Here is a 21,740-nt window from a genome sequence, read left to right as displayed (position 1 = left end):
TCCCATTAATAGAAAGCGATATTATAGTTTTGGACACATATTTTTGAAACAATAACATTTAAGGAAATACCATAGAATTTTTCCATGCAATCATAATTACACTATGACAGCATATTTGCTTTAGAAAGCGGATTTTTTTTTTAGATCTGAGTTGTAATACTTTTTCACGCTAGGTGGTGTCGTAGTCGAAAGCGCATTTCAGGTATTTCCGGTTTGGAAGGTAATCTCAAAACGCTGTAAGGCTATATAGCCTTAAGCGTAAAAATCTAGAGGGCTAGAGTACTGACATTGAGCCTGTAGCATGCTACAGGATGAAGAGCTACAAAGTTTGCTGAAGTTGATTGCTACAAATGGAATTTATGGAAATATAAGTCACATACATTTTTGTTTGTAAACTGACTTTTCACAAAAGGTAACACAACTTTGTTTCTACTATTGTTTAAACACTGACTAATTTGACCAATATTCAGTTAGAGGTATTTAACTATTTTATCAACTTGACTATACCATGTCAAGTTTCCTTTTCAACTAACTAGCACGCATTATATCGTTAATATTTATTAATTTTCAACAATATCATGGTCTCCTCTCTTGATCTACAATCGTGATATATCGTGATAGAAATAACTCTACCGGTTAGAACCCTAGCTAGCATGGCAGCTCTCTTGTGACTTTGTATATGTAATCCAGCTTAATTCCCTTACCAGTAATATATTCCAAAAACAACAAAAATTAATCTGTATTTGTAATAAAAATTTATTACAGGATTCTTCAACAAATGTGTATAAAGAAAATCTGAACAATTAAACAATGGTATATTAGATTACATACATCCACAAATAAGTTGATTATCTAACAGCCATTCGTATTTAATTGTTTAACAATGATACAATGATTATTGTTATAATGCAATGATTTGCAGCTTAGCGTCATTATAGTATATGTGATTACTTCATGAAAATGGAAGCAAAATTTTTAAAATGAGATAAGGAACTAAGGGAAAGAGAAACATGACTGAATTATCTCCCTTTCCATATTCCTACACATTCTAACATACCTGGTAATACCCGGTATATACCATATAACTGGTTAGTTTTGCAGAGACGATATTTTTTTCGCAATTTCATGGCAGATTGTTATGATCGCAAAATTTTTTATTCATGAATGCTGAGAAATGGTTTAATCATATATAGATCTATACCATTAGAGCCATATAGTGCAAATATAAAACCACTAAAATTTAAAATAAATTTTTGTTTTAAGTTATATTTTGATCCACATAATTAACCCGCAATACAGTATTCATTATTGATGAGCAATGAATTAACCATACAAATGGACGTCTGATCCTGACTCACATCATCCAGTCCTGAACGCTTGTCTAAAAATCGGCAGGAGAGATGACATGTTTACCACAAGACTTCTGAGAAAACTAACAAATTAGACACATATTACATGTTAATTATGTATACTCCTGTACAGCTCTATCTAGCACAGTGGCAGATCTTCTGTAACAAACAAAACCAATGCAAGTTATACTACATTTCCTTATCAAGTGTTTTGCAGATATGTATGTGTATGAGACAGAGATGAAAAAAGGAACTGATGAGCATTAATAATTATATCTGTTGTTATAACAAAACATGTAGCTATGTCAACTTTCTGCCAGTTGATCATGACATTCATATAATAGCATTTTCAAGTAAATATAATGTACATTTTCAGGTAAATTATCAACTACGTGTCTAATAGACATTTCTCAACATGTTTATTTATATTTTTTTTAACATATAGAAAATGTGCCCATATTTGATTGAGATTTATCTTACGTGCGTAAAATTTTGTTGTAATAAAATGCTGTCTTTGGCGGTAAAGCTACACTTATTCAAAGAAACACTTTATACATTAAACAGTTCAAAAACAAATATGTAAAGTATAATCTTAAAACAGTGGGGTTAACTGTGACATGCTTACATCATTTTTATGAAGAAATCAATAATTGGGATGGCTGATATTACTAATAAAATTATATAAATTTAGAACTAAAAATTGTGACAACAAAATTTCGCAAAACTACCGGAAAAGACTTTAAAGGCCCACTACCTTTCCGAAACGGCTATTATTTTTTTAAATGGGAATGTTACAAGCAAAATTGATAATTTTGTAGAGTCGAAAAAGTTATTAACTTATTTAACTTGTTTATACTACATTTATCATCATCTTCTGAACAATTTATTCAAAATAAATAAAATGTTAATTTTCTTAACGCGGGTCATATTATGTTTCCCGCCGTCGTCCTAAATACCGCTCGTTAGTTGACTATCATTGCACAAGACTGCAAAACAGCGAAATGAATCTTCATTGTTAACATAGATTACAGAGGGAATCTTGTATTTATTTGATGTTGTTACCACATTTTAGGCCATCAATACACATTTTCTGATGTTATTGTTGTTTTTAAGAAACTTCAAATTTTGGTTTCGGAAAGGTAGTGGGCGTTTAAATCAACACCCTAACACATCATTCCTGCATGCTGTTTATATATACTAGCCTAATTATATGTATGTAAGAGTGCATTACGGCATTGGTCAACAGAGAGAAGTATTGTGTTTCATAGATTGCAAAATACATGTTTTTCAAGTAAAAATGATGCATCAATATATTTCCTTGATACAATGCATCAGTGCATCACTGATTTATTACATGTCTAATGTTTAGATTTGCTTTTCGTAGTTATCCAATATCATGATAGTCTATGAACCGGGGGCACCTTTAATCTTATGCCTGGGGGGTTTGACTTGTACACATAGCAACTTTTCTGTTAAAAACTTTTATTAAACAAGAGTTCTGGAAATCTTATATATTGGGCTCAATATTCAACTCAAATAACTAACTGAAGGAGAGTTACAATTGATAATGTTGACCATCATTGAGTTCTGGAGGAGTTTTTAACTCCATGACAGTTGAAGGAGAGTTACAATTGAAAATGTTGACTATCATTGAGTTCTGTTGGAGTTTTTAACTCCATGACAGTTGAAGGAGAGTTACAATCAATAATGTTGACTATCAATGAGTTCTGATGGAGTTTTTAACTCCATGACAGTTGAAGGAGAGTTACAATCAATAATGATGACTATCAATGAGTTCTGATGGAGTTTTTAACTCCATGACAGTTGAAGGAGAGTTACAATTGATAATGTTGACCATCAATGAGTTTTGGGGGAGTTTTACTCAATGAAAGCCGAAGGAGAGTTACAATTGATAATGATGGGTTATCTATGATTTTTGGTGGAGTTTTTAACTCCATGACAGATGAAGAAGAGTTACAATCAATAATGTTGACTAACTATCAGTTTTGGGTGAGTCTTTTTTTTAAACTTTTCAAAAAATTAGGGAATTTTTGACCTACATTGAAGACTTTTCAGTGATCAGTGAAGCCAGAATGAAAATGTCTGACCTGTAAAGTGAGCCGTATGGGAGCCATTGACTCAGAATGTGTTGAAGGGGGAGTCAGTGGTACAATGTGAGTGAATCACGAGTTACAATTCCACAGAATCCTGTGTAAAAATTAATTCATTATGCCATATACTAAGTTTGTTAGAAGACACACAAATTGGACTAGAAAAAGAAAAGGGAGAAGCAAATAAATAAAAGGATGTCAATTACTTTTCCTTGATTTAATTACTACAGTGAGTAATGGTAGAGCGAATCTAACAAATTAAAGCTGATCACTTGTGGACATCAATATTGTTCTGTTAAATTGACAATATATAGTGCTCCTGTTCAATTAAGGATTCAAAACTGTTCCTATTCCTAATTACGATTCAATACTGTCCCTGTTCCTGTTCATAATGAGAATTCAATGATTTACTCCTATTCAAAATGTGGATTCAATGCACTATTCCTGTTAACCGGAAGATGTAGGATTCAAATACTAAGCCATCCACAAAAGCCCTGATCTACAATTAGGATTTTACACCGGCCCTTGTCCACAATAGGATTCAATACTATTCCATCTACAATTAGGATTCAACACTAGTACTGTTCCTGTCCGCAATTAGGATTCAATATCGGTTCCATCCACAAACTGGATTCAACACCGGCCTGTTCGCAATTAGGATTCAACACCAGTCTTGTCCGCAATGAGAATTTAACACTAGACCTGTTCACAATTAGGATTCAACACTGCTCCTGTTCACTGGAAGATGTCGCATCAATGCAGTTCAATAGGTCTAACCTTTAGCTATATAGTCTGATGATGAACTGGTTGACATACACATTTTATATGTATTGATTTCTGAGGCCACAGAAAGCAAGCACTAAGGATCACAGAATAAAACATCACAATGGCATCACTTCTGACTGCCAATCAAAGGACTGGAGTTTTTGTTAGCTGCAAAATAAAACAAATTTGCATGGTGAGTAAAAGTTTAAAACTTTCTTCTTACTTCAATTATTAAAGATACATAATGATAAATGTATGTTACATGTTTTTCCTTTCCTGTATTAAACAAAGAGTATGTTTCCCTTCTGTCACGGACATTGAATAGTTATCAATAACCTTGACATGTATGTTCAGATGTGACATATCTGAAATTCCCCCTTCTCCACCTCCATGGAGAAACTGGTACAGAGGACTCCACATAATCGAATAATGGTTATTTCAATATTTCGGTTATTTGCATAAAATTCTGCGGTCCCAATTTTTTCCTTCTTTATCTTTGTTTTTCAACTCCGTGTATTTGCATAGACTTTTACATGACCTCCGGTTATTTGAATAAAATATTTCGGAAATTCTAAAAATAAAATCTAATATTTTTCAATTTTGCAATATATTTTTTGCGAAATTCGCCGATATATGTTTCAAGATACTTCGCTTTTACTAGAAATCATCATGGTAACAGATTAACGTTATCGTATGGCTTGTTATTTTATGCATGAATCTGCAAAGGTATTCGACGCTGTTACGATTTACATCAGCAGCGGTTGATCATAGCTTTAGTATAATCACTGACTCAAACATCTAATTAAAGCATTTGCACTTTCAAATATGTTTATTTATTAACGTAACGTACCTTAGTTCGCGATCGGTTGGAGAAACATGCTTCCTACCAACAATCGCCATTCATGAGTAGTCTCGTTCAACCAGAGTCTTGTTGACTAGGACAGACATATGCGAATCAAGTGTCTCGTTGATCGAGACTTAAAAGCATGCAAAGTCGGCGTGCAATGACTACCACAATTTTCGTACAGTGTGTAGGATACAAAAGATACTTGCTACATTGTTTCATTGCTACTTGAATATACATTACTTTCTGAAATGTTATCAAGCTATTCGCTGTATAGATCAACAATACAGGGAGAATTCTCAAAACAAATTTAGGTCCAGTGAACGCATGGCTTCATCACCTGCCGCCATTTTCGAATTCTTACACATGTGTAGAAACAACACTACTAGTATCGGCACTTTGAAGTTTAATCACGATTGTAAGTTCATTTTGCCAGGCAAATGTACGTAAATTTGTTTATTATTTAGGTTCAGAATTGTAGACACAAATTCAATCCTGTTTAGTTATAGCATTTGATATCGATCGTTTAACTGTTTCTCAAATATTCAATTGTTGATCTAACGTAAACAAGAATCTAATAATGGAATATTTTTGTTATTAAACAATTAAAATCGGTTTACAACTTCGAAAATAATTACTTGTTGTTCGTTTTAAGTGCAAATAATTTACGTATTTATCAAATAAACGAAACGATATCTATTTGCCTGTTCACATACATATGTGTGAGGTCAAATGAAGGTGCAAAATGTCATCTCCGCCTATTCGAATACTCCGGTTATTTGCATATTTTCTTCTGGAAAATGACTTATTCAAATAAGCGGAATCCTCTGTACACAGATATCAAGGCTGTTAAACAACAAAATTTCATCTGAGCGACACATACCTTTGAACTTTTTCACAGCTCTCTTCCGCTCCTTGGAATCGTAATACCATACTGTTATAGCATACCTGTAAATATAATGCAATGCTCATTTAGGGAACCTGAATGACACATTAAGGCTTGCTTAAAATATGTCTTATCACTCTGCTGGTAGTATGGTACCATAATTTTACAGGTGTAACAATTAATTTTGATATATATTTAATTGTGATATTTTCTTAACAATATAATGTTTGATACAGCAAAGTTGTTCTTATACGATATATCACTCTATTTAATCAGTTGTTCAAAATATATGTACAGTAAAACCCCTCTAACTCGAACCCGGATTCCTCGAATACCCCCTATTCGTCGAACTGGTCGTACGGTCCCGACCGTCTCTCTATATAATCTAAGTAACAAAACCCCGGATAGCTCGAACAGCTATTCGTCGAATACCCCTTATTCCTCGAACAGAAATATGTCCCCGTTGCATCAAATACATAGTATTTACCCATGTATTCGTCGAACAGGTGTTCCGCCCTTGAGATTTTTTTACCTGTGTCACACCTGACTGCACCGACCAACATGGATAATTGCTCACGATCTTGTGTTTATACAATTGGCGTGTCAAGCCTTTAGGTAATTAAGGGATTAACGGTGTCATTATTACCTACCTACACGATCGCAAGCCGTTGTTTAATGCTAACTTTATTTAAATATTTCAGAAAAGGCATTAAGTTATTAATGTTTCTCTCGTAATAATTTTCGTTGTAAATACGGAAGTTGTTAATAGAAAGTACGCATTGTGAAATGACAAAAGAGGCGGAAGATATTGCTGACGTCCGCCTAATTATAAAAGTTTATTTTTTTTAAATTTCTTCGTTGGTTTCATTCGACAGGCTAACACAATGTTATTTGCCGAAAGATGTAAACGATATCAAACGATATATGCAAAGTACATTTTATCAGTGCGTTCCGTATCTTTTCATGTAAATTGTATTTTGTAACTTTACTCGTAAATACTAAATAGACATCTATAGATATCATTCCTTATGTCCGTAAATATGCTGGTTAATAACTTTATTGTGAGTATGTATTTTGTAAATGTTTTAAATAATTTGTGATAATTAAATAATAGAAAATGTACTCCTTGTTGACCAATATGGATATTGTACATTAACCTAGATGACGAGCGCTTACTCTGATGTGAATGACATTTGATTTAGGGCTTTCTCATTAGCTTTTTTTAAACGCTAAATTTATGTTATACATTTTTTTTCAACTTGATATTGCTATCAACACAACACTTAAATAAAGAAATCCAAAATGCTGAAAGATAGGGTAATTAAAATGTCATTGCCGTGCATTGTTTGTCATAGTTTGAAACCAGACATTTTAACTGTCGATCTTGACCAACCTCGGATGAGTCGAATACCCCGTATTCCTCGAACTATTGACGTGGTCCCCTGCAGTTCGAGTTATAGGGGTTTTACTGTATATGGTTAATAATTTGGCTCTTGAAAGGAATGTCACAAAACCTTAATTCTTAATAGGCACCAAAAGGAATTTACAATTACATTTCTCATTACAATATTATCCTTTCATTTATTTACTAATTAATATCCAAGTTGACAAATACTTCAAACATGTAATTCAGATATAGGATGCCAGATGAGACACATTTTGTGATACAATTCATATCAAAGATGACCAATCATTAATTCATTACAACCCTAGAAATTTCTAGTGTATTGCCTGCAGCAAGGGATCTAATTAATTGGGTTGGGTTGTAGTAGTTTAATGTCCTATTAACAGCAACCCAGAGATGTAGGGCTTATGTAATATGTCAAGATATCTTAACCACTCGGCCACTGCGCCCCCTAATAAGTATCTGATGAAACAAGCTATTTGGCTGAAATGCATGCACTCTAAAGTCAAACAGATTTTCAAATTTTCATCAAGAAACGATGCCACAAATCTATTATTTGCATATGTCTGTCATAAAAGCACATTAACCAGAAATTTAGAGCACTTATATTGTCTAGTGTCTAGCCCTAATGATATAATCTCTACCAATCCGATCAATACACTCATATTGTCTAGTGTCTAGCCCTAATGATATAATGTCTACCAATCCAATCAATACACTCATATTGTCCAGTGTCTAGCCCTAATGATATAATGTCTACCAATCCAATCAATACACTCATATTGTCTAGTGTCTAGCCCTTATGATATAATGTTTACCAATCCAATCAATACTTTCATATTGTCTAGTGTCTAGCCCTAATTATATGTCTACAAATCAGATCAATTCACTGATATTGTCTAGTGTCTAGCTCTAATGATATAATGTTTACCAATCTGATCAATACACTCACATTGTCTAGTGTCTAGCCCTAATGATATGTCTACCAATCGGATCAATTCACTCATATTGTCTAGTGTCTAGCCCTAAGGATATAATGTCTACCAATCTGATCAATTCACTGATATTGTCTAGTGTCTACCAATCTGATCAATTCACTCATATTGTCTAGTGTCTTGCCCTAATTATATGTCTACCAATCTGATCAATTCACTCATATTGTCTAGTGCCTAGCTCTAATGATATAATGTTTACCAATATGATCAATACACTCATATTGTCTAGTGTCTAGCCCTAATGATATAATGTCTACCAATCGGATCAATTCACTCATATTGTCTAGTGTCTAGCCCTAAGGATATAATGTCTACCAATCTGATCAATTCACTGATATTGTCTAGTGTCTTGCCCTAATTATATGTCTACCAATCTGATCAATTCACTGATATTGTCTAGTGTCTAGCTCTAATGATATAATGTCTACCAATCCGATCAATACACTCATATTGTCTAGTGTCTAGCCCTAATGATATGTCTACCAATCTGATCAATTCACTGATATTGTCTAGTGTCTAGCCCTAATGATATAATGTCTACCAATCCGATCAATACACTCATATTATCTAGTGTCTAGCCCTAATGATATAATGTCTACCAATCCGATCAATACACTCATATTGTCTAGCCCTAATGATATGTCTACCAATCTGATCAATTCACTTATATTGTCTAGTGTCTAGCCCTAATGATATAATGTCTACCAATCCGATCAATACACTCATATTGTCTAGTGTCTAGCCCTAATGATATGTCTACCAATCTGATCAATTCACTTATATTGTCTAGTGTCTAGCCCTAATGATATAATGTCTACCAATCCGATCAATACACTCATATTATCTAGTGTCTTGCCCTAATTATATGTCTACCAATCCGATCAATACACTCATATTGTCTAGTGTCTAGCCCTAAGGATATAATGTCTACCAATTTGATCAATACACTCATATTGTCTAGTGTCTAGCCCTAATGATATAATGTCTACCAATCCAATCAATACACTCACATTGTCTAGTGTCTAGCCCTAATGATATAATGTCTTCCAATCTGATCAATACACTAATCAGATCTGTCATATGGGCAGATTGCTCAAAATTGCTTATATTGAATTTCCTGTCTTGCATTTTTTTTAAAGAGAATTCCCAGTTAGTGACAGTGTATAAGTGGTGTAGTTCACAAATTAATATATATAGCAGATAAACTGCAGGCAATACAATGGCATGATCCGAATGAGCTATCCGTTGAATTGAAAGTCTAAATTACAAGACTTGGCCTGTGACAAACAATACACAAGAAACTGTTTTAACATAAAATGTTCGTCAAAGAATCTACAGTGATCCATATTTATACCAAGCTATATCTTACCGTGTTTTAAAAGCTGGCATTACTTCATGTGGATTCCGTCTGTCTGACCAAAAGAAGAGCAGTCGATCAAATTTGGGCTCAATAGAAGCCACCAAATTTTGGCCTTCAGGATAAATTTTAAGTAACCCGCCATTTACCTGCATAAAAGATAACAGGTTTAGTATTATAAATGTATAGCCCAGTACTAGTGGTTACAATACTGCGAAGCATAATTTTCTAATTTCCAAGGAATACTAGGGTATTACAGTACAGCAAAACGTTTGTGAAGATTTATCTAGAATTGGCAAAAATTTGGGTTGTTTTGTTTTTTGTTTTGCTAAAAGATAATTTTATGATTAACAAGAGATCCCAGAGAGATCTTGGCACTCACCAAAGAATGATCTATATCTGACAATGGAAAGAGGGATCTTTTCTCTGCTTTTCAAACATTGACTACATCCTACATATAAAATTTAAGACAGATCATTTCAGTACTTTTTGAGGAATAGCCGAAACAAACTTCATTTATCAAAACCCAAGATGGTGGCCTGTTGGCCATCTTGTTCACCAAATGGTCCCAAAATGCAATATGCACAACATGGGTCCTAGGGGAACCTGCACATTAAATTTGAGACAGATACCTTCAGCGCTTTCTGAGAAATAGCGGTCACAACCTTCAACTATCAAAATATTTTATTTTATTTTTTATTTTTTTAACTATTGTGTACTATTATATCTATACTGAAATCAGACAAAATAAATTACATCAATACCTAGATATTGTTCTTACTGAAAACAAGAGGCCCAAGGGCCTTAACGGTCATCTGACTAGCCTTGCAACAATCATATAGGAAATTAATTAGATATAGTGTCATTGTAGCCATCTTCGATTTGGGATTAACCAGCTGAGATGTAACAACACTTTGTCGGGACCATGTCAGGATCATTTCAGGCAAGTTTCAGCCAAATCGCAACTGTAGAACTTGAGAAGAAGTTCAAAATGCATTTTCAAGATGGGGCTGTGGTGACCATCTTGGATATTGGATCGACCCGAAAAATAACAACACTTTGTCAGGACCATGTCAGGTTCATTTCATAAAAGTTTCAGCCAAATCATACCAGTAGAACTTGAGAAGTTCAAAATGTGTTTTCAAGATGGCAGCTGTGGCGGCCATCATGGATTATGGATCGACCCAAAAAATAACAACACTTTGTCAGGACCATATAAGGATCATTTCATGCAAGTTTCAGCCAAATTGCACTGGTAGAACTTGAGAAGAAGTTAAAAACGTGTTTTCAATATGGCGGCTCTGGTGGCCATCTTGGATTTGGGATCGACCCGAAAAATAACAACACTTGGTCGGGACCATGTTAGGATCATTTCATGTAAGTTACAGCTAGTAGAACTTAAGAAGAAGTTCAAAATGTGAAAAGTTAAAGCAATGCGCAAGGCGCACGGTGGACGGCGACAGACGAAACATCACGACTATAGGTCATCCTGACCCTTTGGGTCAGATGACCTAAAAACCTATGGGGAGATGATAACAAATTTGCTCAAATCATACCTATAGATATCAAATTAAGTAATTTTAAATAATTTTGTTGATAATTTGACACTGACAGTACATGTATTTTTCTGTGCTATCATGATAACTAGTATATACCATAAGGTTGCATGCATCTAAAAAACTTTCATTGATTGTAATCACTGTTTTCTGTTGAAGTTTCTTAATCATACACATGTATATCGTGAACGTTGTTTTCATAATTGCAGCGCCAGAGATTGTATTAGATTACTTTGATATACATGTAGTCTGGCTTAAGGCATGTTTTCCAATCCTATACATTCAATATTTTGTATGTACTTGTACAAAAAATTATTGAATACTGTTTAAACAAAGACACATCATAAAGAACACTAACCTTGGCTTCCCAATCTTTATTGAGGTAATAAATACAGGTAACACAGCGCCCATCACCATTAGGGTTGTCCACATGTCTCATGTAATGTGAGCCCTTTCCTGGATAGCATGCTACCATCGCCTGCAAAACACAGTTTCAATATGAAACAATAGGTGGTGGTGTCAGTCCAACCATTTGTACAATTGTGAATCCCTATCATACTGATATACCCGGTAGGTTTACTACTTATGCCATACTATCCTATATATATATATATATATATATATATATATATGCTTAGTTTCAGAGAAATAATTTCTATGAAAATAGCCTAAGTGTCTATATTGACCTTTTCCCTCGAGCTCGGGCCCTTGGAGGTCATGATCAACGAAACCAGTTGTACAATTTGATTTGGAAATCCCACTCATATGCTACCTTAACCTACAGGATATGAGTGTTACTAAAAGTTTAACTTAATTTTGAATCTCTATCACATAAATATTGCTACCAATGCAATAGGAGTAATTTATCAATGGTATATAGAATTGGTTGCCTTGTCAGTGTGTGACAGTATTGTGTATTTATGATATACATGTATATATGCAACATGTACTGGTGTCATATAAGATAATTATATATAAGTATCTCATATAGGATATGTATCCGGATACTTATCCTATGCATAGGAATTGTATCCAGGTACTATACATATCCTATGGGAGATACAAATCCCAAATGACACTGGGAATTTCAGAAGTGCACAGGGTGGTTTAAAGTATTAGATAATTAAAGGAATAAAGTATTGATAGTATACATATAACCACATAAAGCTATTGTATACAGGTATCAGATGTTAAATAACAACATTAATACTAATAATCAAATGTTGAACAGTTAGGGTGATAATATATAGCAATATGATAATCATTATGAAATTCACATTTTTTTTTTATAAAACAATATAATTTATTTATTCTTATTTGTTTATCAGTAACGTCCTATTAACAGCCAGGGTCATGTAAGGATGTGCCAGGTTTGCTAGGTTTGTTGGTGGAGGTAAGCCGGAGTTCCCAGAGAAAAACCACCAACCAGAAATGTTAGTGAAACTGGACCCATGTACTAACCATCTGTTGGTGTTTTTCCTCCGGGTACTCCAGCTCTCATCTAACACCTAAACCTGGCATGTGATAAAATAACCCTGGCATTTTTTTTTATAAGATGTTTAACTTAATCAAACCAAATTTAAACCTTAGCATCTTAATTTCACTTTTCTCCCAATATATCTGTTTTTAAGACTTAATATCTCAGATAGCATGTTATTATTGAAAGTTTTAAATATCTAGGTACCAGTTTGTTAAGATATTGACAACTTGTGGCTTTAAACTTATACTTTTAAATGGATTACTTCAGAAATAATGTCACTAATGAAAGTTGGGGTTGTATCACTAGTACTTTACTTGCACATTAGCAGTGTTATATACATGTATACCGTATTCATTCCAATAAGAGCCCCAATCAATCCCTATAAGTGCCCTTCCGCATTTTTTGGGGCTTCAATTTCACTTAACTACTCTGAATTAAATGCAGGCTGAAAATATGAAAACTATGTCAGTTTCCTTATTAAATACTGATTTTTTTTTGCAAAGTGATTTATAGCTTACGTTGTAGAATAATTTTATAAAAGCTAAATTCTAGTCCAAATTTGTTTCTATTAATTAATATAAGCATCCCCTTATTTGCTTCAATTTTCTAAGTGCTTATTGGTTCAAATATAGTATATGTTAACGTTACTAATATCAAAATTGTTTACATTCTGTGTAATTTTTCTACATGAGGAATGTTAAACTAAAATTCATGCAATACTTTGCTACATGCTTTTGAGAGAAAATTAGCTTCAAAATTTATTCTAAACGGGATTATCCTTCCTCATCTGTGTATGTACAGTGATCATGATGTTGTATTTAATCTATTTTGATCATATACACTGTTTTTCCTCCATACATAACTGGGGTCAAATATATATATACTGGTGGTATTCCCTAGAACTTCCAATATAATTATGCTTACATGTACATTCCTCAATACTTAAAGGCCCACAACCTTTCCGAAACGGCTTTTAGTTTTTAAATTGGGAATGTAAAACGATATCAATAATTTTATAGAGTCGCAAAAGTTATTAACTTAGTGTTAATACTACATGTATCATCACATTCTGAACAATTTGATTAAAATGAATAAAATGTAATTTTCATAAAGTGGGTCGTTTTATGTTTCCCAACGTCGTCCTGAATACCGCACGGTAGTTGCAATTGACTCTGAGCCACAGTGAATTTCTTACTCAATAATTTCAGGGGCCTGTACCTTTTTATTTGGGAAAACAATACATTGCAAATTTCTTTAAACATTTATATTTCAAACAGTTTTTCTTTATTTAGGAAAATATTTACAATTTTACATACAATTGGGAAAATACAGCAAATTTCTCTAGGGGAAGGGGCCAAATGTAGCTATGGCAAAACAGCGAAATGACTCCACCGTTATCATATAACGCAGGAAATCTTACATATATTTGGTAGAGTAACCTCATCTTAGGCTATCGGTATATTTTCTAATGTTATTGATGTTTTTGAGAAACCTTTATGTTCTGCTGCGGTAAGGTAGTGGACCGGGCCTTTGATAGAATTCCTACTGGGTAATTGAAAATGAAATTTAAATATACTTAATCATATAAGTTACATTGAACTGATAGATTCTCTGGAGGAACAATTACTTATAAGATGCTACTATTGGGGGATATAAAATGAATACCGGTAGTAGTTTTACCATTATCCGGTATGTTGTACAGTATATGAAATCAGCATGATCAATATTAATGTATTACACAAATATTACTCGACACAGCTGGTATTTGGATCAGGAAAAATACTTCTCAAAGTTGTGATAATTAATGAATTGGACAAAATTTTGTTAAAGATGCTCTACCTCTGAAGAATAGTAATTTTTCATTATCAAAAACAGGAGCAGATGAATTAGTATTTTTCTTCAGTTACAAAAGTTACTTACTTCACACCATTACCATCATTGAAAAGTTTGAGCTTCTTATTTCACTTCAAGATATAAATATCAAAAATAATTAATTGCATCCTGAAAAAATCCTGTGGCACTATCCTATATGGGATGAAGCACTGATTGCATACGCGACAAAAGCTAATTAGACACATATAGATTATACATTCCCAAAACACCCAGAAAAAGTAATTTCTATTTTGTAGGCATTGTAGCTACATGGTAAATATAATAAAGGGAACATGCATGCCATGCAAGGACATATGTATATTTACTAGTAAAAAAGACTTCATTAAATATAAATATTGGCATGTGAATAATATTAAAAATCAAAAAAAAAGGAAAAAAATTAGAGGTTTACAGACTTTCCTTATTTAATTTTGAGACATGTTACTGTAAAAAAAAAAATATTTACATTGTTTTAATATTTGGTTTACATGATCAATCCAAAGTCCAAACTATTAATTCATAATTAACAGTTTCTAAAGAAATGCATGCAAACAATATATGGATAAAATTTCAAAAATATTAGTTACAAAATGACAATGTGTTTTTCAGGTTTTACCTAACAAGTTTTTACTCTATTTCAGTCATCATGTTTTCTGCATGTGTTCTAATGGTTGGCTATTAATTTCAGTCAAATACCTATATAATTATAATTAGAATGTAAGTAAAGTAATACACGCAGGCAAAATATATTGCCTCTATATCCATATCTAAAATACTTGATTAGTTACTAACTTACTCTATTCTTAAACTACTTAAATTGACTTTGTACAAGTTAGGGTTAGTCTTTATCATTTACTTTAGTAAAATATCCATAGTGTACACAATAAATTTATCTTGATGGGGATGCAATTTATGATGCACTTGAAATATAACATTCTTGGAAAAGGCGTGACAATTTTCCTATTCCATGGTGTGTCCACAACTCTGTAAATAAATCCTCACCACTACATTTGTATTTGTATGATTACACAAGATTTTTTTATTGAACAATTAAGCTATACATGTATATAATATAGACTATATAGCTATAGTCACACTTCTATGCAGATTAAAGCATGACTGGTTCCACAAACAAGAGGCCCAAAGGGCCTTAACGGTCACCTGACTACCTTGACAATAGTAAAATTAATTATATATGGTGTCACTTTGTCAGGATCATGTCAGGATCATTTTCAATTTCTTTCAACAAATTTTATTTCAAACAAGAGGCCCAAGGGCCTTTCAATATAGGAAATTAATTAGACATAGTGTCATGGTAGTCATCTTCGATTTGGGATCAACCAGAGATGTAACAATACTTTGTCTGGACCATGTCAGGATCATTTCATGCAAGTTTCAGCCAAATCCCTTCGGAACTTGAGAAGAAGTTCAAAATGTGTTTTCAAGATGGCGCCTGTGGCTGCCATCTTGGATTTCAGATCGACCCGAAAAATAACAACACTTTGTCGGGACCATGTCAGGATCATTTCATGCAAGTTTCAGCCAAATCGCACTGGTAGAACTTGAGAAGAAGTTCAAAATGTGTTTTCAAGATGGCGCCTGTGGCTGCCATCTTGGATTTCAAATCGACCCGAAAAATAACAACACTTTGTCGGGACCATGTCAGGATCATTTCATGCAAGTTTCAGCCAAATCGCACTGGTAGAACTTGAGAAGTTCAAAATGTGTTTTCAAGATGGCGGCTGTGGCGGCCATCTTGGATTTCGGATCGACCCGAAAAATAACAACACTTTGTCGGGACCATGTCAGGATCATTTCATGCAAGTTTCAGCCAAATCGCACCGGTAGAACTGAGAAGAAGTTCAAAATGTGTTTTCAAGATGGCGCCTGTGGCGGCCATCTTGGATTTCGGATCGACCCGAAAAATAACAACACTTTGTCGGGACCATGTCAGGATCATTTCATGCAAGTTTCAGCCAAATCGCACCGGTAGAACTTGAGAAGAAGTTTAAAATGTGTTTTCAAGATGGCGGCTGTGGCGGCCATCTTGGATTTCGGATCGACCCGAAAAATAACAATACTTTGTCGGGACCATCTCAGGATCATTTCAGGTAAGTTTCAGCTCAATCCCACTGGTCAAACTTGAGAAGAAGTTCAAAATGTGAAAAGTTAACGCACGGCGGACGGCGCACGGCGGACGGCGGCGCACGGCGGACGGCGCACGACGACGGACGAAACATGATGACTATAGGTCATCCTGACCCTTCGGGTCAGATGACCTAAAAACTTACATCTGAAAATTTATGTTGCATGCATATATCATAAATTAACGTGGACCGTCCCTTCTGTGACGTCATACATTTGTAACATCGCTATCTGGATCCCGGCAAACGTATTTTATTTCTCCGTACCCATCTATTACAACTCGCTTCTGAAATGGCATTCAAGCAAGTATTTCGTCTAGAACCTTTTCGAGTGTTTACTTGAAGTGTATCAATCTAAAGGTGTGACAATCGGTAAATATAGGCAGCAATTTATAATTATGTAGGATTTTTTATAGCCAGTCCAGAAGACTAATTTTCAAATTTTGATGAGTCCTAATACAAAGAAATATAGAGGGTTCTCAAAATTTTGGTGAGTCCCACAGGAAAATCATGAGTCTAGCACTCGTCTAGGCGAGTCCTGCAAATCACTGATAGTATAATTTTTAAGATTCATGAATAAAGTAAAATCTAAGAATCATAATAGTTGCTAAACAATCAGATGGAATACACATGGATTTACGGGGATCCAAAATGTAAAACTTCACGTCAGTAGTAACAAACGAATGACCGTTATCATTATAATTGTATACCTATCTTTTTGCAGAATAGAAATAAATTTACACAGTATATGGATGACGAAGGAAGTTAGTGGTATTTTGAATGGAAACATTTGAGTTTCGAGCTTCAATAGGCACTCTTCGTAAAATACCGGTACATGTATATTAATTTCGTCCGGAAACGGACAAACAAAATACTGAAATAAAATTGCTGGAAAATATTTTCATTTTATTTTTTGTTAAAATCTTTACTTATAATTTGAAAGATGCTATAACGGAAAATAATCCATTTTAATACAGTATCACACAGAGCAAATTATTTGTCTCAGAAAAAGTTGATATTTCCTGCTGAATTAGCTAGCTATATAGACTCTTTTTGAAAGTTTGAGGTCATAAAGGCCTACACAATATATAATATATATGCTTGAAAAGTGGTTTATTATATTTTATATAATAAATAAATGAAATCATCAAGATATGTAATTATTGCGTTATCTGGTATGCTCCAATAATATAATAAATATAGAAAACTACCAAGGGCAAATGAATAACATAAAACGTTAAAAAGTGCTACGGATTCGCCTATTTTTTTTAAACATTTTCTAAAAAATCAATTTTTCTAGAGATCATTTTTTTCAGAAAAAAAGAAAACATGACTATTTTGATGCAATTTTTCACTAAAATTGGGCTGGATTTAATTTTAAAATAACGATATTTCGTTTTATTGCGGAAAACACAGCTTATTGGATATAGTTATGAATTCTTTATCTAAATCACGTACTGAAGGTATGAACATGTCACAGGCATATTATTTGTATGTTAAGGGATGTTACAGGGAGGAAATATTATTTATTTAAAAATCCTTAAAATCGGGAACATTAAAGATGCTCTACCGCCGACAGAGCATAAATGATATACTTCATTTGAACAATAGTTGGTGTTTAATCTTGTATACATATGTCTAATTAACACAAAAAATAATATAAAATAATTTCTTTTGCCTTTGGTGCAAGCGCAATCAATACTTCATTCCATATAGGATATAGTGCCACGGAATTTTTTCGGGATGCAAATAATTATTTTTTATATTTTTAACTTGAAGTATATTTAGAACTTCAAACTTTTCAATGGTGGTATTGGTGTGAAGTAAGTAACTTTTGTACTGAAGAAAAATATCAAATTGTCTGATCCCGTTTTTGATAGTGAAAAAACAACATTTGTCAGCGGTGGAGCATCTTTAAGTCATTAGTACATATCTTTTAGCAAATCTGGAAGAAAAATTAACATATGATTTTTATGCGGTTTTTGTGATCAGGGTATACCTAAAATCAAAATATCAAAAAATGAACAAATCCTTGAAAAGAAACCAGAAGGGACGGTCTACCTTAATTATAAATACACAATGTGATGACAAAAACTGGTACATGGCAAAAATTGATTGCCGACCAGCATTTTATCACAGAAAATGAAGACATTCCAATGCCATCACATTGCAGAGAAATGAAAAAGAAGCATCTAGAACTTGCTAAAATTGACCGCTGCACATCAGCTTTTTTTTATTTTTTTATTTTTTTTTTATTTCATGTTTATCGTTTCAATTTTTCAAAAAACAATGAACTTTGATTACCTTTGTTCTTCCATTTATATCAAAGTTTCCAAGTTGCCCAGCACATTGTAAAATCACAGCATCCACAGAGGAAATTAAAAACTGGACATTGTCTATTCCTGGTTCAGACCCATCTACCCACGTAATAATGTCACCACGAATTCTTTTCGTAGATTTTGTTGATGGATCTATAACCTGCCCCCCTGAAAATGTCCCCGACTTGTGCAAAGATAGCACATTTTCCAAGATCTCTTGTCCTTTTGATTCACCAAGAAAATTGTCCACCACACAAATTCCATATCTATTAAGACAATTCACAACATACTGTGCCACAGCCTTATTTCTACTCTCAATAATAGATATGTATGTCTGCCGTGTGTCTATACCACTTTTTTGATGCATGACACTACTGGAATGTTGGGGTTGGTTGGCACTATAATCGGGCTTACACAAGGCAGAATCATCGGATGCTAAAATAAAAGATTCAGAACTACCCTCTGTGACAAAAGTATCATTATTAGAACTTTCCGTATAAGAACTAGATCCTGTAGAAACATCCTTATCGGATAAGTCCATATTGCGAAGTGACATGTTTTCAACATCCTTGTCGACTATGTCAGAGTTCTCACGTACACCACTTTGCCCCACCAAGTCACTGGTCAGCATACCCTTCAGCTTTACATCACGGGAAGAGTCTAGTTCTGCGCTCTCGGAGACTTTGGCAACTTGTATCGATTGTGTTGAAGAAACACATGTAGTGTTTGTTTTTAGATGTGACACACCGATATTGTCACGTCCCGCATACTCCATATTGAGGTTACCGTTCTCACATACTCCGGTTTGTAATTCCGCGCTCGTCATGTTGACACCGTCATTGCTACCTTTAGATTTACTGATGAGTGTTTTTTTCTTGCATGATTTTTTGTGATACTTCCAATCATACTTTTGGTGTTCTTTACTACAATACCAAGTCGTCTTACACCTACTGCATAACTGGAGGTCATCAAGAGACCCACACAACTGACACACGATGTGTTCGTTCGGGATGTCACGTACACCTTCCGCCATCTTGCTTTTCTCCTCATGTGGGGAGCAATTATTAATTTTGTTTTAATATATTCACTTTAGTCTCGTCGTTTATTAATAAAAAAATGCCTTTGAATAAGATAGAAAAATACACCTTTATGTTTTAAATGTGTTTGGTTTCATTTTGAAACGAATCCATACCGATCGAAGCGGGAGCAATATTACTATCTAAATGTCTCATCCAAGGGAGCAGTCAGTTTGCGTGTTCACAAGTTGTCAAGTATCAGAGCATTGACGACTTTGACAAGGTTGGTTTACAGTTTAATCAGTGTATATCTGGATATAGTTTTGATATCACCTGCCACGGGGTTCGTGCCATTTATGATTTCCAATATGTGAGTCTATTTCGCTTATTAAAAGCATTTATTAGTTAAGCATTAAATCTTTATTTCACATCGCAATGTTAACCAATTAACGTTAAGGTGACCGATTATTGATCACGGATAACGTTAGAAGTATGCTGTTATTTAAAGTTCAGGTATGCTGTTATGTAAAGTTCTAGGTATCATGTTATCACACGTGCACTGTCCGGGTAACCGGGTGTGGTATTGTAATCACAAACTTACATTGGAAGCTGACTGCATATAATATAGAACATAATTACTAGATCTATACAGAAACATATTTAGGTCTATATATAGAGATTGGCAACTTCGCCATTTTTACGATAGGCAGATGTACCTCTGTATGTCCCTAGGGGCTTTTAGATAAACTCTTAAATAGTTAAATACAGCAGAATAACTTTGATATGTTATAAAAGTTAAGTAATTTTCAGACGGTTTGAGTACGATTCTGGAAAGAAAAAATAATATTTTAACTTATATATTAATAAAACAAAAAGCACTTCCGGTTTTGAAAGCCTGATTTTCGAAAAACCAGTTAAAATTGCTCATTTTCATACTTTCAAAAATCATATTAAATAACATCAATTGGGAAAACTGACCACATCAAACCATGATATAATGTTTAAACTTTGTGTTGATGTAAAAATGTCATTTTTAAAAGAATACAATTAAAAGTAGTTAGCCAAGGGAAAATGCCTATAAACTGGAGGTCCCTCTGCCTGTCAACAAAGACAAAGAAGGAGTTTCCAATCTCTATGTATGTATATGTTTCTGATCTATATAACGGTTTTTGGGTTTTTTTTAAAACATTTTTATCGAAAATCATGCATTCAAAACAGGAAATGCATTTTCGTTTATGAAGATTTCTGTCAAAAACTATCTTTTCTTCCAAAAATTGCGCTCACACCAATGACCATTGATACATGTATGCAATTTACTAAACCTTTACAGTATTATGTGTATATGGTCTATCACAGTCATACTAATGTAGATCTCTGTGTACAGCAGTAGGCCTCCTATTATAGATACATATAATGTACTGGGGTACATCTGCCGAACGAATTAAGGAGTTGTCAAGAGTTCAAGTGTGAAGAGTTGTTGGAGCTTAGGAAAAAAGCTTATATATGGCTGTAACTGTTGCTTTTTTTAAAGGAAAAATATTGAAATGGAGTTGTCGATCTCTAAGCATGGTGGCATATTTCTGCCATCGTGTTATTTTAGGTCAAGTTATGTAACGTAACTTTGCCGAGATAATTATGTCAA

The 21,740-nt window shown here is 33.8% G+C and overlaps 1 protein-coding gene across 2 annotated transcripts; it reads right to left on the bottom strand.

Moving 5' to 3' along the window:
* Window positions 1-738: 738 nt before the first annotated feature.
* On the bottom strand, window positions 739-20,147 carry LOC138318865 (egl nine homolog 1-like). Of its 2 annotated transcripts, XM_069261629.1 has the most exons (5): window positions 19,069-20,146; window positions 11,627-11,746; window positions 9,725-9,861; window positions 5,953-6,017; window positions 739-4,393 (listed from the first exon to the last, which is right to left on the bottom strand). In XM_069261629.1, exons 1-5 carry the CDS (start codon window positions 20,113-20,115, stop codon window positions 4,353-4,355), a joined length of 1,410 nt encoding a protein of 469 aa, XP_069117730.1. In that variant the 5' UTR covers window positions 20,116-20,146; the 3' UTR covers window positions 739-4,352. The 2 variants fall into 2 exon arrangements, 1 of the variants encoding a protein (XP_069117730.1); XR_011207925.1 differs by lacking the exons at window positions 739-4,393; window positions 5,953-6,017 and adding an exon at window positions 10,095-10,163 and having other exon boundaries at window positions 9,723-9,861; window positions 19,069-20,147.
* Between the last annotated feature and the right edge of the window lie 1,593 nt (window positions 20,148-21,740).

The sequence above is a fragment of the Argopecten irradians genome, chromosome 3 (assembly GCF_041381155.1).
Source record: "Argopecten irradians isolate NY chromosome 3, Ai_NY, whole genome shotgun sequence".
Classification (NCBI taxonomy): Eukaryota; Metazoa; Mollusca; class Bivalvia; order Pectinida; family Pectinidae; genus Argopecten; species Argopecten irradians.
This window is presented reverse-complemented; position numbering and strand designations above follow the sequence as displayed.